Source organism: Schistocerca cancellata, chromosome 6 (assembly GCF_023864275.1).
Source record: "Schistocerca cancellata isolate TAMUIC-IGC-003103 chromosome 6, iqSchCanc2.1, whole genome shotgun sequence".
In the NCBI taxonomy this organism is placed as follows: domain Eukaryota; kingdom Metazoa; phylum Arthropoda; class Insecta; order Orthoptera; family Acrididae; genus Schistocerca; species Schistocerca cancellata.
The window spans coordinates 316019722-316043878 of NC_064631.1; the positions used below are offsets into that span (position 1 = coordinate 316019722).

A 24157-nucleotide genomic window follows, 5' to 3' on the forward strand; every position below is an offset into this window, starting at 1 on the left:
ATAATATGAGGACGAAAGAACTTTTATTCTGACAAGTACAGTGGTTCAGTAAATGTGAACTAAGACAAGGGTAAAAAGGAAACAAAATATAATTTTAAATTCTTTTTCCCAAAAAACCTTTTCCCCCCACAAATTTTCAAAATTACTGTACCCAGTATCACTACAAAGTTGACACTGTCAAGGAAATTTTTGGCGCACCCTTTCGAAAATTCCTCGGATGTTTCAAGTGACTGTCACGTCCTCAAAACTTCTTTCCAATTAGCTATTTGAGATGCCCAATATATGATGTCTTTTGTGAAACCCCACTCATGAAAGCCCAGTGGTGTTACAATCTGGGAGGCTACTCGTACATACCATCGTACCCAACCCACTTGTGTTCTAACGTGTTACTCAAATGCCATCTGACTGCTGAAGTGGAATGCAGTGGAACCCCATCCTGTTTGAAAAACATCTGTTGGAAAATGTGGAGAGAATGTCTTCCAACAATCTGGACATTCTAACTGTAAAAACTGTAAATGATATTGTCAGTTTATCTGGCAGAGGTAGGATGTTGGCACCAACAATTCCTGTCCAGACATTCACTGAAAATCTTCCCTGGTGATAATGTTCTTGAATATTATGGCTATTTTCCTGCATCCACTGGTGATGGTTGTAGAAGTTAAATACTGCTTCCCTAGCAAGAACAGCCTCGCCCATAAACAGCGTGAAGTACGGAAAATACATATTGTCGAGAAGCTTTTACTGCCTAAACATCCAGGCATGACTATTTGCTTACCTTTGATAATTTTCTACTTTCAATGTTTTGACCTTTTATGGCAAGGATGTAAATCATTTCCCTTTGCAACATTTCAGACAAGCAAATGAGTGACATCGAGTTTATGCGCTGATGCCCTAGTGCTGTTTCAAAATGCAGGAATACTGCTTCATCATATTCCAGAATCCTTACTGTTCATTATCCTGTATCATCCTAGTTAGATGCAAACATGCCCATTTCTCTCAAGCAATGGTCCACAGCCCCTAAACGTGTTAACCACTGGTAGTCTTTTGTTTGGAAATGTTCAGGATACAACCTTCTCACAGAGAGACCACTGCATTCCAGTTCTCAATAAATGTCATCTAGCTGATAGTTTGTCCACCTGTTCATGGGAACTCTAGCACAGTACAGCACATGATAATACATGCAGTGGAGCAGAATAACCACAGAATAACATAGCAGCAACTTAGATGGACAAATCCACGTTACTGGACACACCAGAACACTTTCGCTTTCCAGAAAAACTCGCAGATGCTGGTCATTGATTGGCTGCTGTTTCCTGGCAGGCACTTCACCAGGGTCCCCCCCCCCCCCCCCCACACACACACACACACACACACACACACACACACACACACACACACACACACAGAGAGAGAGAGAGAGAGAGAGAGAGAGAGAGAGAGAGAGAATATCTCTATCTCACAGTTGGTGTGTTAAGGCCATTTTTATTCCTGCAGAATCTTAACTGTTTTCCCATTTACTTCAAAGATTATTTATGGATCTTTTTCATTAGTTTTGATGTAGTTTTAAGTTGTTGTTATTACGGAGTTGCCATGAGCTTTGGCTAGCTTTCTTTTTGCACTGGAATAGTGAATGTCATAACTTAGCCCACTCCCACCCTAACTGGTGTTCCACTACATACAAAATCATGAAATACTTTGGTTCAGCCTTACATTAATCCTGCTTCCAATCTACTAGAATGTCACCCACATCCCCAAGGAATACCTATATGCAAATCCTACTTTTCATATTTTATCAGAGCACCCTATTACAGCCCTATCATACCGATGGCAAGTTTGGTCATTTAAAAGCAAAGCACAAACTGACTTAAATCATCTGCTTTATGGTACAAGAAATCTGAATCTCTCCATCAACACCTGCTTCTCTAAATTACAGAGACAGGAACTGTTCCTCTGCTCTTCTGCTTCTAACATGCCTTTCAGTTCTGTGGATCTAGTGTCCTCTATCTCCACCAATCCCTGCCCTATATCTGTTTCAATCATCACCCTCTCACCTCCCCCTACTTCACATTAATCCATCAACTCTCATTTAGTTACATCTATGAACCCTCACTGACATTTTCCTCAGTGACCTCTCTTCCTCCTCCTCCTCCTCCTCCTCCTCCTCCTCCTCCATCTTAGCCCCTCTTTCTTGAATGTGGAGGAACACTCAACTACCTCTGACAGCATCAAGCCAAGTTTTTAGTTTTTCCTGGTACTGCATTCCTATCCTCTTACTCTGGTATCCTCCCTCTCCCAGCTCTCACCCTTCTCTTCTCTCACTCGTTCCACGTTAATTCCACAAGCTCCACACAGGTTAATGAATCCAGCAGCACAACCGGACTGGAAGAAGTGATTGTTTGATAGGACTCATTCCAAGACACCAAGAGATCATTAATTTAGTATTGAAGGGAAGTGTACGTCTGTATATGTGGAGGGAGGAGAGGGGGGGGGGGGGGGTGGGAGATGGGGGAGGAAGGGTAAAAGTTGTAGATGGAGACCAAGAAATGAATACAGTAAGCAGACTCAGAAGGATGTAAGTTGCAGTAGTTCTTTGGAGATAAAGATACTTGCACAGGATAGAGTGGCATGGCGAGTTGCATCAAGCCAGTCTTCAGACTGAAGACAACAACAATGACAGCAAGCATTATCGTCTTGCAGTTTAAGAGATGAACCACACTAAAGATGATTCCTCCAAACCATGTCATTTTTTGTATAATTTACTGTGCAAAAATGTCTGGAAATTGACACTGCTTGGTTAAACATTACCTTTATTTTAAGTTAAAAGTGAAGACTGTTTCATTATTAAGGGAAAATGAATTTCTGATGATTAATTGAGTAAACTTATGAGAAATATGAAGGTACAAATACTTCAGGTGGAGGTGAAGGAAACAATAAAAAGCACCAGGTTGCATCTTCAAATTAGGCTGACGACTCCTCAGGCCACAGAACTTGTATTAAGTCTGTGTTCACAGCTGTAGGTACTTGTTTTGATGATGGGTTAATAATGTACTATTAATGCTGACATGGTGCTGGTCTATTGTGTGTACCTAGAACAACAGTTCTCACTCACATAAGATATTCTGAAATGATACAAACTTTCATAACTTAATGGAAAAGCAACTTTTTTATACAGGCAGGATGCATGGACACTGTCAAATGTTTGGTGTTGTGCTGAATGCAGTTTGTCTTCCAGGTTCAAATTTAAGCTCCAGGCAGCTGTTTTCATATTATAGTGAAGTAGTAACAGATTTGTGGCACAGAGTCCTAAAAGATAACTATATCGCAACTTCAATGTTTTCTTTTGAAAATCTTTCAAGAGTGTTTAGACGTAGGGGTCCTAGGTTCAATTCTTTGTTGGATTAGAGATTTTCTTCAATTTGGGAATATGGGTTTGGTTTTACCTCATCTTTATCACAAAGATGTACCAAGTCACCAAAGTGGCATCAAATGGAAAGACTTGAATCAGTCGCCAAATAATAAGAGATGTGATCTTCCAACCAACAATCCCATACAATCATTTTCATTTGTATTGCTGCAACATCCTTTTTTTTTTTCTTTAACTGATTAGATTTAAGGGTTTAAAATAAATAGTAATTTTTCAATAATGTAAATGAATTGTATCTGATAGTTACATTCTTATTTTCAAAATAACACTAACAAACAATGAAATAAGACAAAAACAGAAACATACAGTACTCCAAAACTACAGAAATTATCACCAAAATGACAAACAAGCGCCAAAATTGTCAGAATATAACATCAAAATTGACAGTAAATAACATCAAAACAGAAAAGAATGCTGTCTGACGAAGTGTGCAGGGAAGAGATGGAAGCACGACAAGACTGCCAGGCGCAATGTTGGGAGACTGTGGAGCACGAGGGGGGTGACCGGAATTGGAAAAGGAGAGGAGCAGGGAAGAGGAAAGGTAGGCAGATGCGATTGCAGACGGTGGCACACTATTAGGATGCGGGGACCTCTGTCCAACCAACCTCCTCAACATCCTAGTCCAGCCCTATGACACTCCCAATCCCAACCCCTTGCCATAAGCGTCATATTCCTGTGGTAGACCTAGATGCAAGACCTGCACAATCCACCCACCCAGCACTTCCTATTCAGTGCTGTCACAGGCTTCTACTACTAAATCAGAGCCCAGGCCACATGTGAAAGATGCCATGTCACGTTCCAGCTCTGCTGCAATCATTGCACAGCTTTTTATATTGGTATGACAACTAAGCACGCTGTTCACCAGGATGAATGACTACCATCAAACAGTGGCCAAGTGCAAAGTAGACCACCAACTGGCACAACATGCAACTGAACACAACATGCTCGTTTTCAATAACTGCTTCACAACCTGGGCCATCTGGATCCTCCCCTCCACCACTTCTTTTCTGAATTGCGCAGATGGGACCTATTCTCATAACATATCATCTACTCCCAAAATTGTCCCAGCCTCAACCTACAGTATCTACACCCTTCACACAACAGTTTTCAGCCCCTCTGTCCTATCACTTTGTCCCATTCACATCCTCTCATAGGGTGCTGCTCTCTGCCAATACACCTGTCCATCTTTCCCCTTCCATGCTCCTCTCCCTTTGCACTCCCCATCCCCTCCCCCCTCCCCTACACTCCTCCCTGACCCACAGCCTCCCAATGCTGTACCTGGCAGTCTTGTCACACCTTTATCTAGTGCCGGCACACCCTGCCATACAGCACTTTACTCTCATCTCACCTGTACATTGCTATCCCTTCCCCTTCTATGCCTTCTTCAGACTGTTGCTTTTATCCATCATGACAGTTGCATTCGTTTCTGAGCTGCTAGCTGTGTGCGTGAGGGGTGTGTGTGTGTGTGGGGGGGGGGGGGGGGGGGGTTGGTTTGTATGTTTTGTTTTCTGAAGAAGGCTTTGGCCAAAAGCTAAATGTGTAACAGTTTTTACAGTGTGCCTGTCTGCAACTCAACATGTCATATTTATGGTAGTAGCAATCTATCCTTTTCCTTATATTACTGATATTCCAACCTACAGTTCCCATTATTTTCTGCTAATTATACTACACTGATTTAGCTTCCTACTTGAGTTATTACAATTTTCTGCAAAAGTCAAACAGTATACTTATTGGGAACTTAAAACTAATTATCCCTGTTGATGAAGAGAGGCATTAGTCTTACTATTGCAGCATAGCAGACAGTGAGATGAGACCCATTTATCAGTAGAAACATAAGGCTTTTGGATGTGTGTGACTTTTGACGGGAGTGAGCAAACGGAAGGAGTGGCAATGGGCGGCCCTTTATCACCAGTGGTAGCCAACTTTTTTATGGAAAGATACGAAGAGGAGGCACATGCATCAGCCACTTACCAACCCAAGTGCTTTTTTAGGTATGTTGTTGACATTTTTGTCATTTGGCCCCATGGCAGGGAGAAGCTAGACGACTTTTTGGAACATCTAAATTCACACCACCCAAGTATAAAATTTACTATGGAGCTAGAGAAGGATGGACATTTCGCATTCTTGGATGTCTTGGTCAAGAGGAAGGCAGATGGCACTCTGGGCCACAGTGTGTATCGTAAGCCCACCCACACTGACTTATACCTTCAAGCCAGTAGCTGCCACTACCCAGCACAGAATAATGGAGTCTTGAAAACATTAGTTCACAGGGCTCGGGCTCTGTCTGATATGGAGAGTCTGGCCACAGAGATAGAACATCTACAGCTGGTGTTCAGCAGAAATGGATACTCCTCCACAGACATCCAAAGGGTAGTTTGTGCTACCAGCCAACCACAGGGTACAGAAGAGGAGCCAGAGGACGTGAAGAAGGTGGCTTACCTGCCATATGCTGGACCTATTTGTGCAAAGATCAGCAGAATTCTCTCAAAATATGATATAAAGAGTATCTTCTGTCCACCCTCCATAATTGGGACAATGCTAGGGAGTGTGAATGATGACCTGGGGCTATGTAAGCCAGGCATTTACAACACCCCGTGCCAGTGTGGAAAATCATACATTGGCCAGAGAACCAGGATGGTGGACATCAGGTGCAAAGAACACCTGAGGCACAGCAGACTCGGACAGGCAACCAAATCTGCCATAGCAGAGCACTGTCTGGAGCTCGGTCACTCAATGGACTACACCAACACCAAAATTGTGACACAGACTCCAAGATTTTGGGACAGTGTCATAAAGGAGGCCGAGATCAAGATCACAGACAACCTAATAAACCGAGACAGCGGTTAACAGCTCAACTTGGTGTGGAGTCCAGCTCTGGAGCTTATCAGGGCCAAACAAAAGGAACCAAGAAACTCCTCAAGAAGTAGTAACACCTCAGGAGCAGCACCAGGCAGGTGTGGACCACGAACGGAACGCCCGACAAACAACAGGCCTCAGAGAGCTGCCACAGATGGAGACCAAGCCGGGCGCGGACGTCCGAGGGAGCACCAGGGAAGAGACAACACCTTACAAGCAGCACCAGGCAGGCGCAGACCGTGAGCGGAACACCTGACACAAGACGGGCCTAAAACACCTGCCACAACTGCAGATGATGGATGAGGCAGGTGCGGATGTCCGTGGGAGCCCAGGGAAGTGCCAACACCTCAGGAGCAGCGCCAAGCGGGTGCAGACCACGAATGGAACGCCAAACGCGGGTCCAGTCCTAGACAGCTGCAACGACCACAGATGGTGGACGAACCGGGTGCGGACGTCCGTGGGAGCACCAGGGAAGGGCCAAAACCTCAGGAGCAGCACCAGGCGGGCGCGGACCGCGAACGGAACGGCCGACACAGGACGGGCCTCAGACAGCTGCCACAGATGGCGACTAAGTCAGGCACGGACGTCCGAGGGAGCACCAGGGAAGAGGCAACACATTACAGGCAGCGCCAGGCAGGCGCGGACGGCACAGAGAGCACCCAGCGCCCTCTGGGCATAAATACTGGACAAGATCCTTCAATACAGCAGTCTCAGGTAGCACCTGAAGAAGGCAACAAGTTACGTGGCCAAAATATTTGTGCCAGAGCGACACAAACATCTGGCAGTAGACCCAATTATTCCACATGTCAAGAACATATCTATTTAGTGACTTGAGCATGTTAGACATTGTACCTACATAACATTCACAGAAAGTGTTGCTCTTCTGCTTTCATCACAAGAAATCCGCTGCAGGAATTCATCATTTGCTACCAGAAGTGTATGGAGAACATGCTCTGTGGAAAACAACATGCAATTGATTTTGACAATTCAATGACAACAATTTTAAAATCAATGACGAATGGATCTTTGTCAGCGCTGCAACTAGATCAGACTGTGAATGTTTAATACTATGAAGCACAATTACTCAATTTGAATCACACATTTAAAGACAAATGTGCACATTATGCTCAGAGACATGACAAAGTCCTTCTGCTTCATGACAACGCCAAACCAGGTGTCGCTAAGTAAGTAAAGCTTCAACAGGAAGTCTTACTCCACCCATCATATTCAGCAGACATCTATCCTCCAAGTTTAGCATTTTTTTCAGTGCATGCAGCATAACTTTTCTCAATAACACTGCACATCTTTTAATTGTCTTAAAAACTGTCCCCATGAGTGGATCACTTCAAAATACACTGAATTTTTTTATCACGAAATCCATTTTTTACCCTTAAAGTGGGAAAAGGTTGCTAGCTGATAAGGGACACCACTTTCAGTATATTATCTTATACCATGCTATTAAAATAAATATGTCTTCTGTCCACGTCCAACACACAGTGAGAATTAATTCAGGCACCTAATATTTCCAATACTTGCTAAACATTGAAGTTCAAATCTTCCACACTCAGTACGGTAAAACTGGATCCGAATATCGTAACAGTGTCAAAATGTGTAAAATTAACAGAGAGACAACAAATTATTATATTAGAAAGCAGATTACCTCATACCTGAAAAAGCTTAAAGAGTGATCTTCCCCTCTCAGCCACCATATCCAACAAATTGTCAAAATGCTTTCCATCTGTAGTTTCACTGTATGGTACACAGAGAGCAAAAGTCAGATAATCAAGCATTGCAGAAACAACAAGTGCTCCTGTACCTCGAGTCTGAAAAAAGAAAATAAGGGTCTTGTGTTAGCGAATAGCCAGTATGCATGCATCTGAACATCAGCAGCATGAGGTACTGGACGTCTGTGAAAAAAATTGGCCTCACAGTATGCTTGATGGTAGCTACCAAACGAATAAGATCAGAAAAACCACAGGACATTAATCACTGCTATCTGAGTCTTAATGGACTGGATAATTGTAGAAAAAAGATGGCTATCTCCTGTGGTGTAACATATCACTTTGGTACAGGGATGTGTAGCACAATGTCTATAGTACTGACGAATGATGATCGCCTCCACGAAACTACTACTCAGTCTGAACTGTGAGTTTAGACTTTTATACAGTTTGGACATTTTCCCCTGTATGTGCATGAAATCTGGTATGGACAGATGCAGCACTTCTTCAAGGTGGGATGAAGATAGCTGCTTTATCACGTTTTGTGGCACCTGCTGATTTGAAGGTTTATTTCACATAGTCTCACCTGGCTCAGATATGTGCCACACGCTACAGAATAATTACATTACATTTTTATTGGTCGTTTTGATCATTTGTTGTACAAGGTATACAATATGATATTGGACAAGTCATTGTGATTTACAGTACATGTTTTTAAATCATACAAAAATATTTACATTGATTTAGGCTTATTATTATCACAACTGAAGGTTCAGCTTCCATACATTATATTTAACCTTGGCAATAAATTTTTATGTTTCGAGATATTCATCTATACTATAATAACATTTTTGCAATAAATATATATGGACAGCAGTTTTAAATTTTAAAGTGTCTTATTGTTTTAATGTTTTTAGGTAGCTTATTGTACAGTCTGTTTCCTGTCTGCAGTGGTCCATTCTGTTTTAGTGTTTTCTGTGCATGTTGAACATGTATGTCCTGCTTTCTCCTCATGTTATATAGTGGATACTCTGGTTGGTTGACACAAGATTGCTGCTATTTTCTAAGATTTTCCTTACAAACACGATTACTTGTAAAATGTACAGACATGGCAGTGGAAGGATATGTAGTTTCTTGAATAAGGGCCTGTATGAGCTTCTTAATGCAGCATTTTCTATTGCCCTTACAATTCTCTTTTGGCATATAAAACAACTTTTGTTAGCAGATGCGTTTCCCCAAAAGATTACGCCATATCGCAGTAAGGATTCTGCCTGGGCGAAGTATACATCTTTTAGTGTCTCTTTCGATGTGCAATCAGAAATAATTTTGATTGTATAGCAAATTGTATTTAATTCATTTGTAATGTATTTTGTATGTTTGACCCATCTTAGATCTTCTTGGATCCATATCCCAAGAAATTTTGTAGAGCTTACATTTTCGAGGGTTCTAGTAAACAACTCTATGTCTGGTGCTAGTGGACATTTATTTTGCACTGTGTGTATATGCATTGTAACTGTTTTTTCTGTGTTTATTACTAAGTTGTTAACAGAAAACCAGTCTGTAATGTGGGAGGTACAATTTTTAATCTCATGTAGTAATTCTTCTTTGGTCCTTCCTTTTATCATCACATTTGTGTCATCCATAAATTTTATGTAATTATGACATGGGCTAGTCGGTTCCAAGTCATTTACAAAGAGTAGAAACAGAACTGGTCCTAGAATGGTGCCTTGTGGTACACCATACTTGATGCCCTGCTTTTTTGAGCAGTAGGACTTTATCTTGTTCACTTCTTGGATAGTAAGCTCAACTATTTGTTCTCTGTTTTGGAGATATGATTTTATCCATTCATAGGCCGGGCCACTAATACCTACAGATTCAAGTTTCTGAAGCAAGATGTTGTGATTAATGACATCGAATGCTTTAGAGAGATCTAGAAATATGGCTGAGATATGTTCTTTATTGTCTATTGCATTTAAGGCTTCATTTAGGAATGCAGAGACAGTTGTCTCAGTAGATTTAGATTATCGGAGTATTTGATTATCGGAGTATTTGATTATCGGAGTATTTGAGAAATAATTTTTTTTTTCCTATGAAATTGAATAGTCTTTTATAATAGATTTTTTTCAATTATTTTGGAAAAACCAGATGATAGTGAGATTGGCCTGTAGTTTGATACTTCCGTTTTTATCCCTTTCTTGAACAGGGGTTTTACTTTTGCTATCGTCAATTTCTCTGGGAACACCCCTTCTGATAGAGACCAGTTACAGATGTTGACAAGTGGCCTGGCTATGAAGGGAGCCTATTTCTTCAAGATATAGTCAGGGATATTGTCAGTACCAAAAGAGAATTTGGGCTTCAGTAACAAGACAATTGGTACCATGTCATGGGAACAAGAGAGGAAGCTGAACTGACTGAAGAGAACTGTCATTAAAGTTATAGTGATCACATATAATATCAAAACGCTTATCGTTTACAAACATTGCATGATGTGTTTAAGTACTACAACTAGTACATCGATATAGCAACAAATGAGAATAAGTGCTTTCTATTCATTAAGTAACACACTGAAAATTCAATAAACACTTCCAGATTTTCAGCACAGTTATGGGTACAGCAGAGAAGTAGTCATCCATCAGAAGAGCTACATGGCTTAGCTGGATGATAATACAACAGATTTGTCCATAATTTAAGGGTTTCTGAAGTAATACATAATATCCATATTCAAAACACCTCACTCCACACAGCTAAAAACATTCATATTCAGCCATAAAATCCAAAAATATTTTGCAACTAACATGAGACAACATAAATGGAGAATAGAAGATACAATCAAAACTAATAATTGAAGAATAATGATTCTATCTGGTGGACAAATTTATGCATGATGACTGCTCTTTCTTATTCCTACTCTCCAGCCAGGAGCAGGAATGAGAGATCAGTAAGTAAGTTAGAAAGAACACGGAGGCATTTAGCGTGCAGAAATACCCTCATCCTTCAACATTTGATGAATTACTGAACAACACATAATACTTTTGTAATTACTAACATTGAATCCTGTCTTACATAATGCTGACAATTTCAATAAACCTTTCATAACACATCTGAACTACTGTTCTTTGCATAATCTCACATCACGATGAACAAATAGCAGTGATCCAGCTATTGGCTCCTTCATTTGCATATAGGAATGGTGTACTATAGGGAAGACTGCTGCATACAAGCTCTACCTCTACATATTAAGTGTACATGTGACTTATTAGAAGTCTTTTCAAGAAACAGCCTAGATACATAAAATGGAGAAAGTTCCCTGTAAACAATACATATATTCTGTGAAATAATTTCACATAGCAAATGATGCCACAACAGATCATGCAGCTGTAAGAGGTTCCCTTAAATCCTTTGTAATACAATGTTCTTCTCATTATAATTAATTTTTTTACAATATGTAATGTGGAATGAAGTTGATAAAACTTATACACAACAGCAACATAGTTAAACAGTAGTCTAAAACATGTGCATAACATCAAAGTACATATGAAACGTACCACATGACAGATCCACATGTCCAACAAACTTTCTAAAAACTTTTGTGATGACAGTAATGAAGACTTATTAAGTTGTTCTTGCCGCAAATCATAATCGTCATGCATTGGATGCATCAATGCACAAATCATGTCAATAGCAGCATGAGTTACTCCCTCATCTTCCCTTTTAAGTGCTTTCACAACTTTTAGGCCAACACTTTCTCGGAACCTAAAGAAAAGTATCATCAGGAGAAAATTTTAACATTTTATATACTTTTAAATTTTTAAATAATACAATAAATATGTATACTTCAAACCAAAATTGCTACAAATGTGCCCTGTGGACACTATAGTACTTACAAGACACTTAGTTATTATCTTTTCTTGTTTCTTTTGTGTTGGTGAACTGTTTAATTGTACAAGTGGAACAGACGGTTGTGTATCATGGGAAGGTGGCTCCGGTATTGCCCCAAATAAAATATTTTCAAATAATGAACAATGCTGCTTACCAGAAAACAACAGAAAGACACAATAAAATGCTGACAGAGGTACAAATTCAATGAGAGTACAGTAATGTGTCATTTCATTAAAAATTTTAAGGGTATTAATGACAAGTGAAGGTATAGGTGTAGCCAGATGCCTTGGTGAGTCAGTGCCGAAATAAGTACATTTTCTATGGATGCCAAAGCCATGGATGAGGGACCATTCCAAATGAAAAGATAGTAACTGTAAAATTACAAGTAGCCTGCAGATGTTTGTAGGTGATTTTGAAATCTTCGAGGTATAGATCTTAGTGTCAGGTAGGTAGAAATTAGTATTAAAGGAAAATGGCATGCAATTCATGAAAGGAAGCAGTAAAAATTGCCAGTGCAAGACATTTTAGCAGTTCAGTTTTTGCACGGCTCAGGAGATGAATTTATTCAGTCAAATGTACTATGTTTTTAAGTGAGCAGGTGAATAATATGCTCTAAGCACGTGTTACACACAAAAATCTGCAAGCAGAGTGAAAATAAACATAGACCAAACTTCTGAAATAGCATCTCAAATGGCAGAGGGAACATGTTGCAGCTACTGAGTGCATCTAGCGGCAGGTTTAGGCAAAAACTGCCATTAGCCTCATTGCACTGACTGTTAGTTGCACAGCTACAGTCACTAAAAGTGAGCACATAACCAAGCTGTTTGTAAGATTAGTGAGAAAGTGATGATAAAAAACTTTAAGAGTAACATGGGTGAGTATAATTTTACTACAAACTTGGAGAAACTTTTATACAGACGTTTCACTTGCTTGGTCAAGAATACAGGGAGGGTTGTATGAGTTGCACGCAGTGCAGTGAGTGGTTTAAGCAATTTGAACATGGCAGAAAGTCAGTAAAGAGGATCCATGGCCTGAAAGACCTTCCACATCAACAGATGATGACCATGTCAAGAAAGTTCAGGCTATGATCTGAGGAAACTGTCATTTAGCTGTTCGAGAAGCTACTGACAAAGTGAGCATCAGCATGGAATCTGCCATCAAATTTAGGGTACAAACTTGTGATATGCACTGCATCAGAGCAAAATTCCTGCCCATTTGTTGACTGGGTATCAAACACACCCTTGTTGAATCATGCAGGAACTGCTTGTCATTGCAAACAGCAATGAAACCCTCCTTAAGAATGTCATAACAGGAAACAAGATGTAGGTTTATGGCTATGATGTTGAAACAAAGATGCAAACATTACAACAGATGGAGAAAAGATCTCCCCGTCCAAAAATAGCATGCAAGAGTCACGATGATGCTGGTTGTGTTTTTTGACTGCAAAGACACTGTCCATCAAGAATTTGTATCACCTGGTCAGATGGTGAATATTGAAGTGTGCCACAGAATTTTATCATGTCTGATGGATGCTGTGTGCAGGAAGAGGGCTGAATTTTTAAAAACCAGACTAGGATGTTGCAACATGACAATGCACCAGCTCACATGTTGCTCCTTGTCTACAGCTATCAGGAAAAACATCAGAGCCCCATTGTGTCCTATCCACCCTATTTTCCAAACCTAGCTCCAGCAGATTTTTTCTGTTTCCCTAACTTATCACCACAACGAAACAATATGATTTCCAAGCTATAAAGGAGACAATGAATAATGTAATGAGAAACCTGTGAGCCATCCCAGAAAGTGCATTCCAGGAGGTTTCTCAATTTTGGGAACAGTGTACTGCTAGTGGAGAGGACTACTTTGTGGTGAGACAGTGCTTAAAATCTAGTACAGTGAGCAATAAAGGTATTATAAGTGAAGGACGGTCTTTTTGAAAATATCTTATTATACCATAAAACAAGACTGTGTTCTTATTGCTCTGGCTGCACTTCCAGTACATGGGTTAAACCCTTAATGTTGAGAAGAGAGTGACACTGGTTTGAATTCACTCTGGTCAAGGTATTCCAAGGGACATATGCACACACTTCTGCTGTTCACTTTCACATGAGGAAAGGCAATGTTATATCTCAGCAAAAGTGATTTGTGAAGTCTAATTTTAGGACTGTGCACTCACCTTCAAAAGAAATGAAGTAATGGTAATTGATCAGTATGATATCATTAACAAGAAGCTGCAATAATTTAAAACTTGCGCATAATATGAAAGTATGTATGAAACTTAACAGAACATATTCAGATGTCCAACAAACCCTTAAAAACTCTTGTGATTGCAGTAATGAAGACTTACTACATTGCTCTTGCTCACATACTACTTAATAGAAGCTCTGAGTCATTGACAGGCACACAAAAAATTAGGTTTTTGACAGGTCTTATTAAAAAGTTAATAAAAAAAAAGGAACCTTGTACATCTACTTGAAAAAGGATAATCTGAAACCTAGTGAAGCGTTCCTTCTTCACTGTGTGCCTGCTGATGTGTCAATGCTTCTACTATTCAGCAAGTTTTATCTTCATGCCAAAGTTATTTACTTTCTGCAAGAACTTCCCATACCATACTCACATATTACTTACATGAGCAACAGAATGCAAGTAAACTGCAGTGACTCTTAACAGCACCAGGACACAAAAAGTTCCACGCAGACTGGCTCAATTTACACAGGTCCACAGTCAATCTCATTCACACAATAACATGATAATGCTCAAGAACACATATTGCTCTACATTGGCGATGCCAGTGCCACTTCTGAATCTTTTCTTTCCTTGGAAAATGCTCATCCCAACACATCTGAGATGATGGAAAACTTGCTACTAAGTATGATGTCACTGAAATATCATAGTCAGTATGCCACCCAGACTGTAATAGTAATAAATAGGACTCACCAAAGATAAAGAGTCAGTCGTCAACTGCAGAACACGAAAACCATAATTTGGTTCACTTAACTGGTTTCAACAGTTTCAACTATCATCTTCAGAAGTGAAGAAGGCTAAATTATTAGTGAGTCAACATCAAAAGCAAGAATCAGATAGTTGTGTCCTTTGCTACAGAGTCTGATTCTTATTTTTGACAGTGGCTCACTAATAATTTAGCCTACTTCACTTCTGAAGATGACAGTTTGAGCTGTTGAAACTGGTTACGTAAACCAAATTATGGTTTTCATGTGCAGCTGACGACTGACACTATCTTTGACGAAATATTCTGCAGCTGCTGACTACAGCTACGAACAAAATCATGAAAAGAATTAGCTTAGAGATCATACTGAATGTAAGTCAGGGCCTCCCAGGACTACTCCAAGGATTGAGGCTACTCTCCTTGAGTAGTAGAGTAGTTTCCCTCATGGTCCCATCAATATTCATAATGATTCCATGTCACACAGATGAAAAGCACTGTTGACAATTTTCACCAACCAGACATCAAATTAAAAGATGTTAAATACAATTGCTGCACCTGTTCTGTGCAATTCTGTTGTTGGCAAAATTATCCTCTGATGTCCTGTGCAGTACAGACAATAATTAAACATCACCTACCTCAATACATTTACTGTGCATCAAAGATATCATTTCATGTGTAACTGACGAGTGAGTTTAAAGTTGTTTCTTTACCCTTGTTAAAAGAGTGAAATAGCAAACAAACTATGTTTACGCCACTAATATTAGTTTGTGAAAAAACTGTTTTTAGCTTACTAGGCCATCACTGGGTAACAACTGAATAATGGCCATGAAAAACCCTAGTATGCAAGAAACACAGCCGCATTGAGTAAGTATGTAGGTGTCAAACAATGGAAACTCCAGGCAGGAATATTAACAAAATAGAAAAAGATAGATTGCTACTTACTGCAAAGGTGACACATTAAGTTGCAGGCAGACACAGTTAAAAAACACTTACACCAAGCTTTTGGCCATACCCTTCATCAGAAAGAAAGGAAGCAAACACACATGACCACCAATTCCAGCAGCTCTTAGGTGTGCTTGCTTGAGTGAGTGAATGGTGAGTATTTCTCTTTTTCTGACAAATGCTGTAGTTGAAAACTTATGTTTAAGTGCCTTAACTGTAGCTGTCTGCAACTTGACATACCATCCTTACCACAAGAAGCAATCTATCATTTCCTACATTGTAAATAAGTAGGTGGAACATTGCAAAGTGATATGAACTGGAACGAGCATGTAAGGATTGTAGTAGGGAATACCAATGGTCAACTTCAGTTTATTGGGAGAATTGTAAGAAAGTGTGGTTCATCTGTAAAGGAGACTGCATGTGGGACACTAGTGGGAACCACTCGAGTGCTGCTTGAGTGTTTGGGACCCACACCAAGTCAAATTGAAGGAAGACTCAAAGCAATTCAAGTGGTTCTGGAACTCAAATGGGAATCCTTGGAGGGAAGGAGACATTCTTTATGAGGAACACTACTGAGAAAATTTAGAGAGCCAGCATTTGAATCCAACTGCAGAAAGATTCTGCTGCCACCAAAGTACATTTGCATAAGGATCACAAAGACCAGATAAGAGATGTTGGGGCTCATATGGAGGCATGTAAACAGCCATTATTCACTCAGTCCATGTAGTGACTTGCCACACTCCGTATAGTGGCTTGCAGAGTATGGATGTAGATGAGGATGAAACCAAACCTTGAAAACTAAAGATATACAAATGTTAGAATCTTTGGCCATGTACATTAGGCAGGGAAGGAGAACTAAAATGCTCTTTTTTCTCAATGTTTTAAAGGTTATTATTCGATATGAAGCCTAATCAAAGTTTTATCTTCCCCCATCCAAACCCCCCCCCCCCCCCCCACCAAATAACTGGAAAAATATTTCCAATACCAATAGCACCACAATATCACATGATTTCTATTACACTGCATAGCACCTGTACTATGTCTGCAAAGGATTCTACACCTGTGACTTGCATTCACCGTTTTTCTCAATTTTTCATAGATTTTTCAAAATTTCATCTACCAAAATGTGACAGGTAAGTCTTCTACTTCTGATCACATTATAGCACTAAATGCTTCACACGTGGTTAGTTGCATTTAATTTTTAACATGTTAAAGTCTCATCAGATTACCCAGGCATAGATGTAAAAGCAGCAAAGCCAACTTTGGATGCAACTAGCCGTCTTAATGCCTGGAACTGGCCTTCCAGTTCTTGAGGTGTTATTGTTGCTTGGTCCCCTTCTTTCTGTACAAGAGATTGTAGGGCTCCAGTAATAAGCTTCTCCTTGTTTTCTGCGAACAGTCCCTGAGGAGCACATACACAAAAATTTTAAATGGTTAACTAAACTTAAAATATTTTTTATTACAATGGACAGTATAAAATGTAGGAAACTAATTCTGCACAAATGTGACTCTTTTATGATTCTTAAGTGCTACAATGCACGGGAAGTTCTAGTTAAGAATTACAAATTATTTAGGAATAAAGGAGGTAACACACTGAAAGGCAGAAGTGCTGCGTTGTCAAGACTACATAAAAAAAAAAAGGTACAGAGCTTTGCTAGCTTTCGGAATGAAATTCCTTTTTCAAGCATGTAGGAGAAACACACACACAAAAGGGGGTGTATAAGGAGCATGGACAGTAACAGATATTGAACGATCACAGTGAGAGACATGGAGGTGCTGCACATGGGGCAGGGTTTTCATCATCTTACAGAGTTAGAAAAGGGCCTCATTCTGGGGCTTGTCTCATGCGTGAACTGCTTTTGTAGACAACATGCCCAATAAAAATACAATAAGATACTTGTATAATGTATGTGAAATCATTGGGTGCTGTGGAAGCCCTACATTACCACACTACTGCACCAGCACCAAATTGGCCATGAACATGTCAAGACACGAGGTGCCGGCTCATCTTGTTACAGCTGAACTCACCCGTGCTGGTGCCGACACAATCAAACAGCAATGGCAGCATCACAGCGAGGTTGGCACATGCAGTTCACAGACAGCACCATCTCACCAAACTGGCTAATGACCTACCTTTTAGAATCCTGGAGCAGAGGGCTGTCTCTCTACTATCTCCATCTCTCTCTACTATCTCCATCTACTATCTCTCTCCATGGACTACATATAGAACTTATGATCTGTGTTCTCATTAAAGTGACTCAATTATTCTATGCACTCTTATTTGTAAGTGTTACTACATATGTGACAACGAATATTGTTTGTTAATTCATGCGTGTTTTTCAACGAAGTTGCAATGTTGACAGCTGCATCTTTGGAGCTAGTTGTTCATAGTTTACTATGGAAGCAGCAGCAGCAGCAGCAGCTGGGATGCACGAGGTGGTAGGAAATGCAGCAGCAGGAACACAAGGCCATGTTCTACAGTGTTGACAGACCTGTTCATGGGCCTCAAAATTTGACAGCCTGTCTGCCATCTTTCACTGCCTGCAATGGTGCTGTCAAAAGACTGTGAATCATATATGAAATGCCAATGGCAACATTTCCCAACCTTTCGAAGTAACATACATCAATTCACTTTAAGTTCTCTTTCTGTCTTGGATCTCTCCCCAAATCATCCCCCCTTCATCTCGGTCATTCAATGAAATGCATCATTTGCTGACTACATATTATTGCAAACATATGTGTGTGATTTCTGCAAGAGTAGAGTTTTATTAGTATAAGAAAAAACCACATCAACCTTATCAGGCTTGGGCTGCGGAGTTGCAAGGTTTAAATCACAAGTGTCACTTCGTTATTGTTCAACTCTAAGGAATCTTAGGTGAACACAAGAGTTCAAAAATGCTATTATTAGGTCAGCTCGTGATAAAGAGGTCTGCCATTGAGCATTGCAGTTTGAAGACCCCTCCTTAGAAGAAATACTTATTAAGATAGTACAAGCATTTGAAGTTTCCTGGGCTGCAGACCACCTGATTCCTAGGCTGACAGGGCCACTATCCACTTCAACAACAGTAGGCACTCATTCCAGCATGTCTTCAGTGACAGAAGTCACGGTGTTGCTGCCATGACCACCGACCACACTTCACACACGCTACATCATAGCAGAATGAACTTCCACAAGCCACCGCCTTCCTGTCCAATATGATTTTTCAACATGACTGACTGGCCTGCCCTGAGTGTAGGGTTTCCTTACCATCGCAGTCAAAAGAAAGGACACACAGCAAAGGTGTCCAATTCTCAATCAGCTCCAGATGTGACTTTGAACCCTCAAGCTACAGACATTAATGTTATTAGCCATGTGTGTGACAATTTTGCAACTGTTTCTAACAAACTGTTCATCAATGTCTCCCTATGACTGCAAATGATAAGGGCGCAGGCTTCACTTCTGAACTCTTAACACTTACCCAACCCCCGCCCTTGCTGTCTCCTACTTGACACTGTCTTGTCCACTACAGCCAGCAAACAAATTCCTCTTCTGGGACAGTTCAAAGCAGGAACGACATACAAGGTGATGGTGCAGTACTGACATTCCTTGTGGTGGACAGTGCCTCTACAGAAAATCTTTTTGGCTTGGTGCCTTCACAGCATTTGGATTCAAGGTTACCGATTCGGTTCATTTAGCATCAGATCGTATATTTCATCAAGAAGTTGATGACCTGTGCATGGAAGTTTGCATTCTTTTTTCACCTCAGCTAGGCAAGACCACAGGTTACACAGGGCACATTACCCTCAAAACCCACTGCACAATCTATTTTTTCATGGCTGGCCTGTGCCACTGACAGCACCTCGTAATCCAGTAAAAGTAGAACTAGATAGATTGAGAGTGTTGGATGTCACAAAACACATATCATCCAGTCAATGGGCTATTCTGTAAATGATTATTAAGAAACCGAAGGGCCTTTGCGACATTTTCAAGCCGATGGTTAATTCACTGTCCGGTTAATACATACCCCATTCCAAAGTGAAATTTTCACTCTGCAGCAGAGTGTGTGCTGATACTTCATTCCCTGCCCAGAAGAAATTATGACAAAAGTGCCAGGTGGACAGTATCTGTTGGGAACATAATTACAGCTGCCACTTGACGAACAGTGACACCAGTTTCTTGTTGTCAATAACCATACAGCCTCTAACATTACAATTGGTTGGGTTTTGGTATCACTAGTGCTCCAGATCTTTTTCCAACATTATCTGGAGCAACTACGACACCAAATCACTTCTCGTCTCAACTATGTGGATGACACTTATCACAGGTCCCAACTCCGAGGAATATATTTGCAACATTCGACTTCTGTTTCAGAACTTGTGGGACGTGGGTCTCAAATGCAGTTTGGGTGTCATTTCTTAAAACCCTCTATTGAATACCTGGGGGATACAGCCTACAAACAGCCATATTACAGCTATTGAAGCCCTCCTACATTCTATTAAGGTGACGGAGCTCCAGGCATTTTAGGCAAAGTCGCATATTGCCACAAGTTCTTGTCATCGTCATCTACAGTAGCATACCTTTTCAATCAATTGTTTAAGAAAACTGCATCATTTGTTTGGATACCTGCCTGCGAACAAGCATTCTGAAAATTGAAAAACGGTATGCATTCCACCCTGTGCCGGCCACATACCAGCCGAGTCACTAGTTTATTTTGGCTACCGCTATATTGTTGTACCCGAAGGGAGTCATACTGTCTCGACATAATACAGATGGTTCGGAGCAGCTCTCTGCTTTTCCTCAAAGACACTCAACTCCGCACAGAAAAAGTAGTTACAAATCGAAAAAGAGGCCACGGCCATTTTTTCTGTGGTCATTTTTCTGCAAACGACAAGTTTCACGTCTTTCTCTCTGGTGTCAAGCTTTACCTGGTTACAGATTACAAACTTTAGTTTTTCTGTTTAGCTCTGTGGCATGTCTGCTAGACAAGATGGCACACAAACTTCAAAGTTGGGCTCTGTTTCTCAGTCATTATCCCTATGAGATCCACTTTCACCTGATGCCTCAGCACTCAGATGCCCTGCCCTGTCCCTTCTTCCTACGAGTCCTGAACCCAGCTTTGACCAGGGTGATCTGAGTTTCTACCTCAATTGTGAAGCTCAGCGGAAGGCAGATGATTCCCTATTACCAGCTCCCACATCACCCACGCTGTCAGCTCAGATCCTGTATTTCACCATGTCTGGCAGTACATTAAGCATGGGTGGCCGATACTGCCTCCAGCTTGTGCATTGGATCTCATTTGTAATTATTTTGTGCTGTGTAATAGATTGACTCATTAATGTGTTACTTTGTTGTCTGTGCCACACGTGGACAGTCCGGTGTCCCTCACATGCCACATCTTTTGTCTCCTGCATTGTGATCACCAGGGCACTTTACAGATGGGGATGTTGGCCTGCCGACATGTCTACTGGCCAAGAGTCGATTGTGAGATTGAACTTTTAATTGCCTCTTGTTCTAAATGTGCAGGTCACCAGACCACTCCACAGCAGTGTTATCCTTCATCGCCGGAACCTTTATAGCCACAGGAGCAAGTCCACCTCGATTTAAATGCAAACATTTTAGGTTAGGTTTTACTGCGACTGTTATTAATATCGAATCAACAACAAGTTTACTGTTACCAGTCACTTTTTATTTACACCCACAATGTGTTTTGAAGGTTTAAACGTCCGTCACCAGTTGGATTTACAATTGTTAGTATGGCATGTGTGCTGTGTTACGATTTTGAGTAACTTGTAGTACTTTCTCTTGTAGACACAGGCTCCTTTCTCTATCATAACATAGCAATGTAAACTGTCATATTTTGTAAACAATATTAAAGTTTGCACGTGATGTGTTACAATAGAGAAAGGAGCCTGTGACCACTGGAGACAGTGCCACAAGTTACCAAAATTATAACACAAAATGCATGTCATACTAACAAATGTAAATCCAGCTGATGGATGTTTGAACCTCCAAATCATGTGGTGTATATAAATAAAAAGTGACTGGTAACAGTAACTTCTTGTTTCATTCACCACCACTATTTTGTGGGACCCTTTCTGGATGTTTACTAGTTTGTGGTCATAGATGACTACACTCTCTTTTATTTCTGTACATCATAAACTGCTGCTCAACAACGGCAGAACAGATGGCTGACTGACAGACAACTGCCCAAAGTTTATCTCACAGACTTTTTGAGAATTTTGTATGCAACATGATACCCAACATGCCAAGTTAAACTAGTTCCACCCACAGGGAGTCAGAATATCTCATCCTGTCTTTCAGGATGCAGATGAAGTACATAGGGGATCCCTTGGCTGAAGATGCACTCACCCATTTTCTCATTTCTTATAACTCCACGTTGTTGGGTGACAAGTGCCCGACTTAACTGCTGCATGGGAGTCAGTTGTACACAGTTCTCAATCTCCTGCTGCCCGCCTCACACCATCCTCAGGTGCCTCCATTGCCACATTACACATTCGGAACTCTGTGTGCACTCACACGTCTAGCCCCCAAGAGTGCTGGAGCCCAGTAATCATCCATGGCAAGCAGGGTTGGAGAGTCTCCAGGCGGCAGACAGAGGACAGGCTGGTGGTCTGCCATGACAACCAACTCTGCCCATGTGTAGGGGACCAGCCTCCACAATTCCCAGAAACCTTCCCCTCCTGGTGTCCAGATCCTCTCATTCTCTGACATTCTTGAAGTCCTCTATGTTTTTGCTTCTACCTCCTACACTGAGTGCAATCTACTTCACCCTCCTCCAATTTCCTTTCTGCCCTCTAAACAAGGATCAGTGAATACATGTGGACAAGCTTCAGCAGCATCTAGTCGCAATTGATTGTCCAGCCAACTCCTTCCCACAGCCTGAGGCCCCGGACACCACTATCATCGTTCCCACTCCAGTATCCGCAACTCCTGCAGCTGGTGTCTCACCTTCAGTCATCCCCCTGCAATGGAGCCATCAGTGCAAGGGTCACTTCTGGCTTCTCTCTCCAGTGCTAGGCACTGTGGGACCTTTTGCTTGTCCACAGTCACACATTGATTGCGCCCAGAAGACACGGACGTCGCTTTTCCGAGTGCCGCACGCCATCCCGTGCTGTGAGGGACGGACACCAGAGATGTATTGTCTCTGTCAACCTACCAATGGGAGATGACTGTGGTAACACTGTTACCACACTTTCACCACTCTGGGTGCCAGCTTGTCTCCTTTGGATTCACTTCACCCACATCGGCACCTGGCAGCAGTCAACCAGCGATGGCAGCATCGCAGTGAGGCCAGTGCACACAGCCCACAGACAGCGCCCTCTTGCGAATCTGACTATCAGCCTACCTATTAAATCCCAGAGTTGAAGGCTCTTGCTCTCATTCTGCAAAGGTTCATTCATGTGCTCACTTGACTCCATTCCTGGAACATGTTTTATTTGTTTGGACTAAGCCTAACTACGTACATGGACTATGTACGGAACTTATGATCGGTGTTCTCTTTAAAGTGATTGGTTATTCTGTGTGTACTTATTTGTGTGTTTGTTACTACAGTTGCCTCATTCTGGGCTTAGATACTCTACAATTTTCTTGTCACTCTTTTGTGTCCAGTTTTTTGTCTATTTCATTTCCATTTCATGCAGCAGTCTTCACTTTTCTAATTACATCTCTTTGCCTGTTTGTTGACCATTTTATAATTTTTTTTTGTACTGAGCTGCTACATGACAATAACATCAAAGGAAAACTGATATACAGCCATCAGAAATATAATGTACATGTTTACTAACCACAATAATCTTTAACAACAATGAACACATGAAACACTTCATAATCTTAAATTGCATGAAATTTAAGCCCACTAAGGATCACAAAGACATTCCACAATGTCTGGGTAAAACTGCGTTTCATATAAAAGGTACACTATGTGATCAAAAGTATCTGGACACCCCCAAAAATGTATGTTTTTCATATTATGTGCATTGTGCTGCCACCTACTGCCAGGTACTCCACATCAGTGACCTCAGTAGTCATTAGACATTGTGAGAGAGCAGAATGGGGTGCTCCACGGAACTCACAGACTACGAACGTCGTCAGGTGATTGGGTGTCACTTGTGTCATACGTCTGTATGCGAGATTATCACACTCGCAAACATTCCTTGGTCCACCGTTTCCAATGTGATAGTGAAGTGGAAACATGAAGGGGCACACACAGCACAAAAGTGTACAGGCTGACCTTGTCTGTTGACTGACAGATCACTGACAGTTGAAGAGGGTCATAATGTATAATAGGCAAACATCTATTCAGACCATCACACAGGAATTCCAAACAGCATCAGGATCCACTGCAAGTACTATGACAGTTAGGCGGGAGATGAGAAAACTTGGATTTCATGGTT

The 24157-nt window shown here is 41.0% G+C and overlaps 1 protein-coding gene across 1 annotated transcript in view; it reads right to left on the reverse strand.

Annotated features, from left to right (window-relative positions):
* The window catches only part of LOC126190780 (dnaJ homolog subfamily C member 13), a 362669-nt gene that overhangs the window by 241190 nt on the left and 97322 nt on the right, over window positions 1-24157 (reverse strand). The window contains exons 8-10 of the mRNA XM_049931321.1: window positions 16993-17165; window positions 11544-11751; window positions 7948-8103 (exon numbers count right to left, since the gene is read on the reverse strand). Of these exons, the coding sequence (XP_049787278.1) occupies window positions 7948-8103; window positions 11544-11751; window positions 16993-17165 (537 nt within the window). The remainder of the gene's footprint in view (window positions 1-7947; window positions 8104-11543; window positions 11752-16992; window positions 17166-24157) is intronic.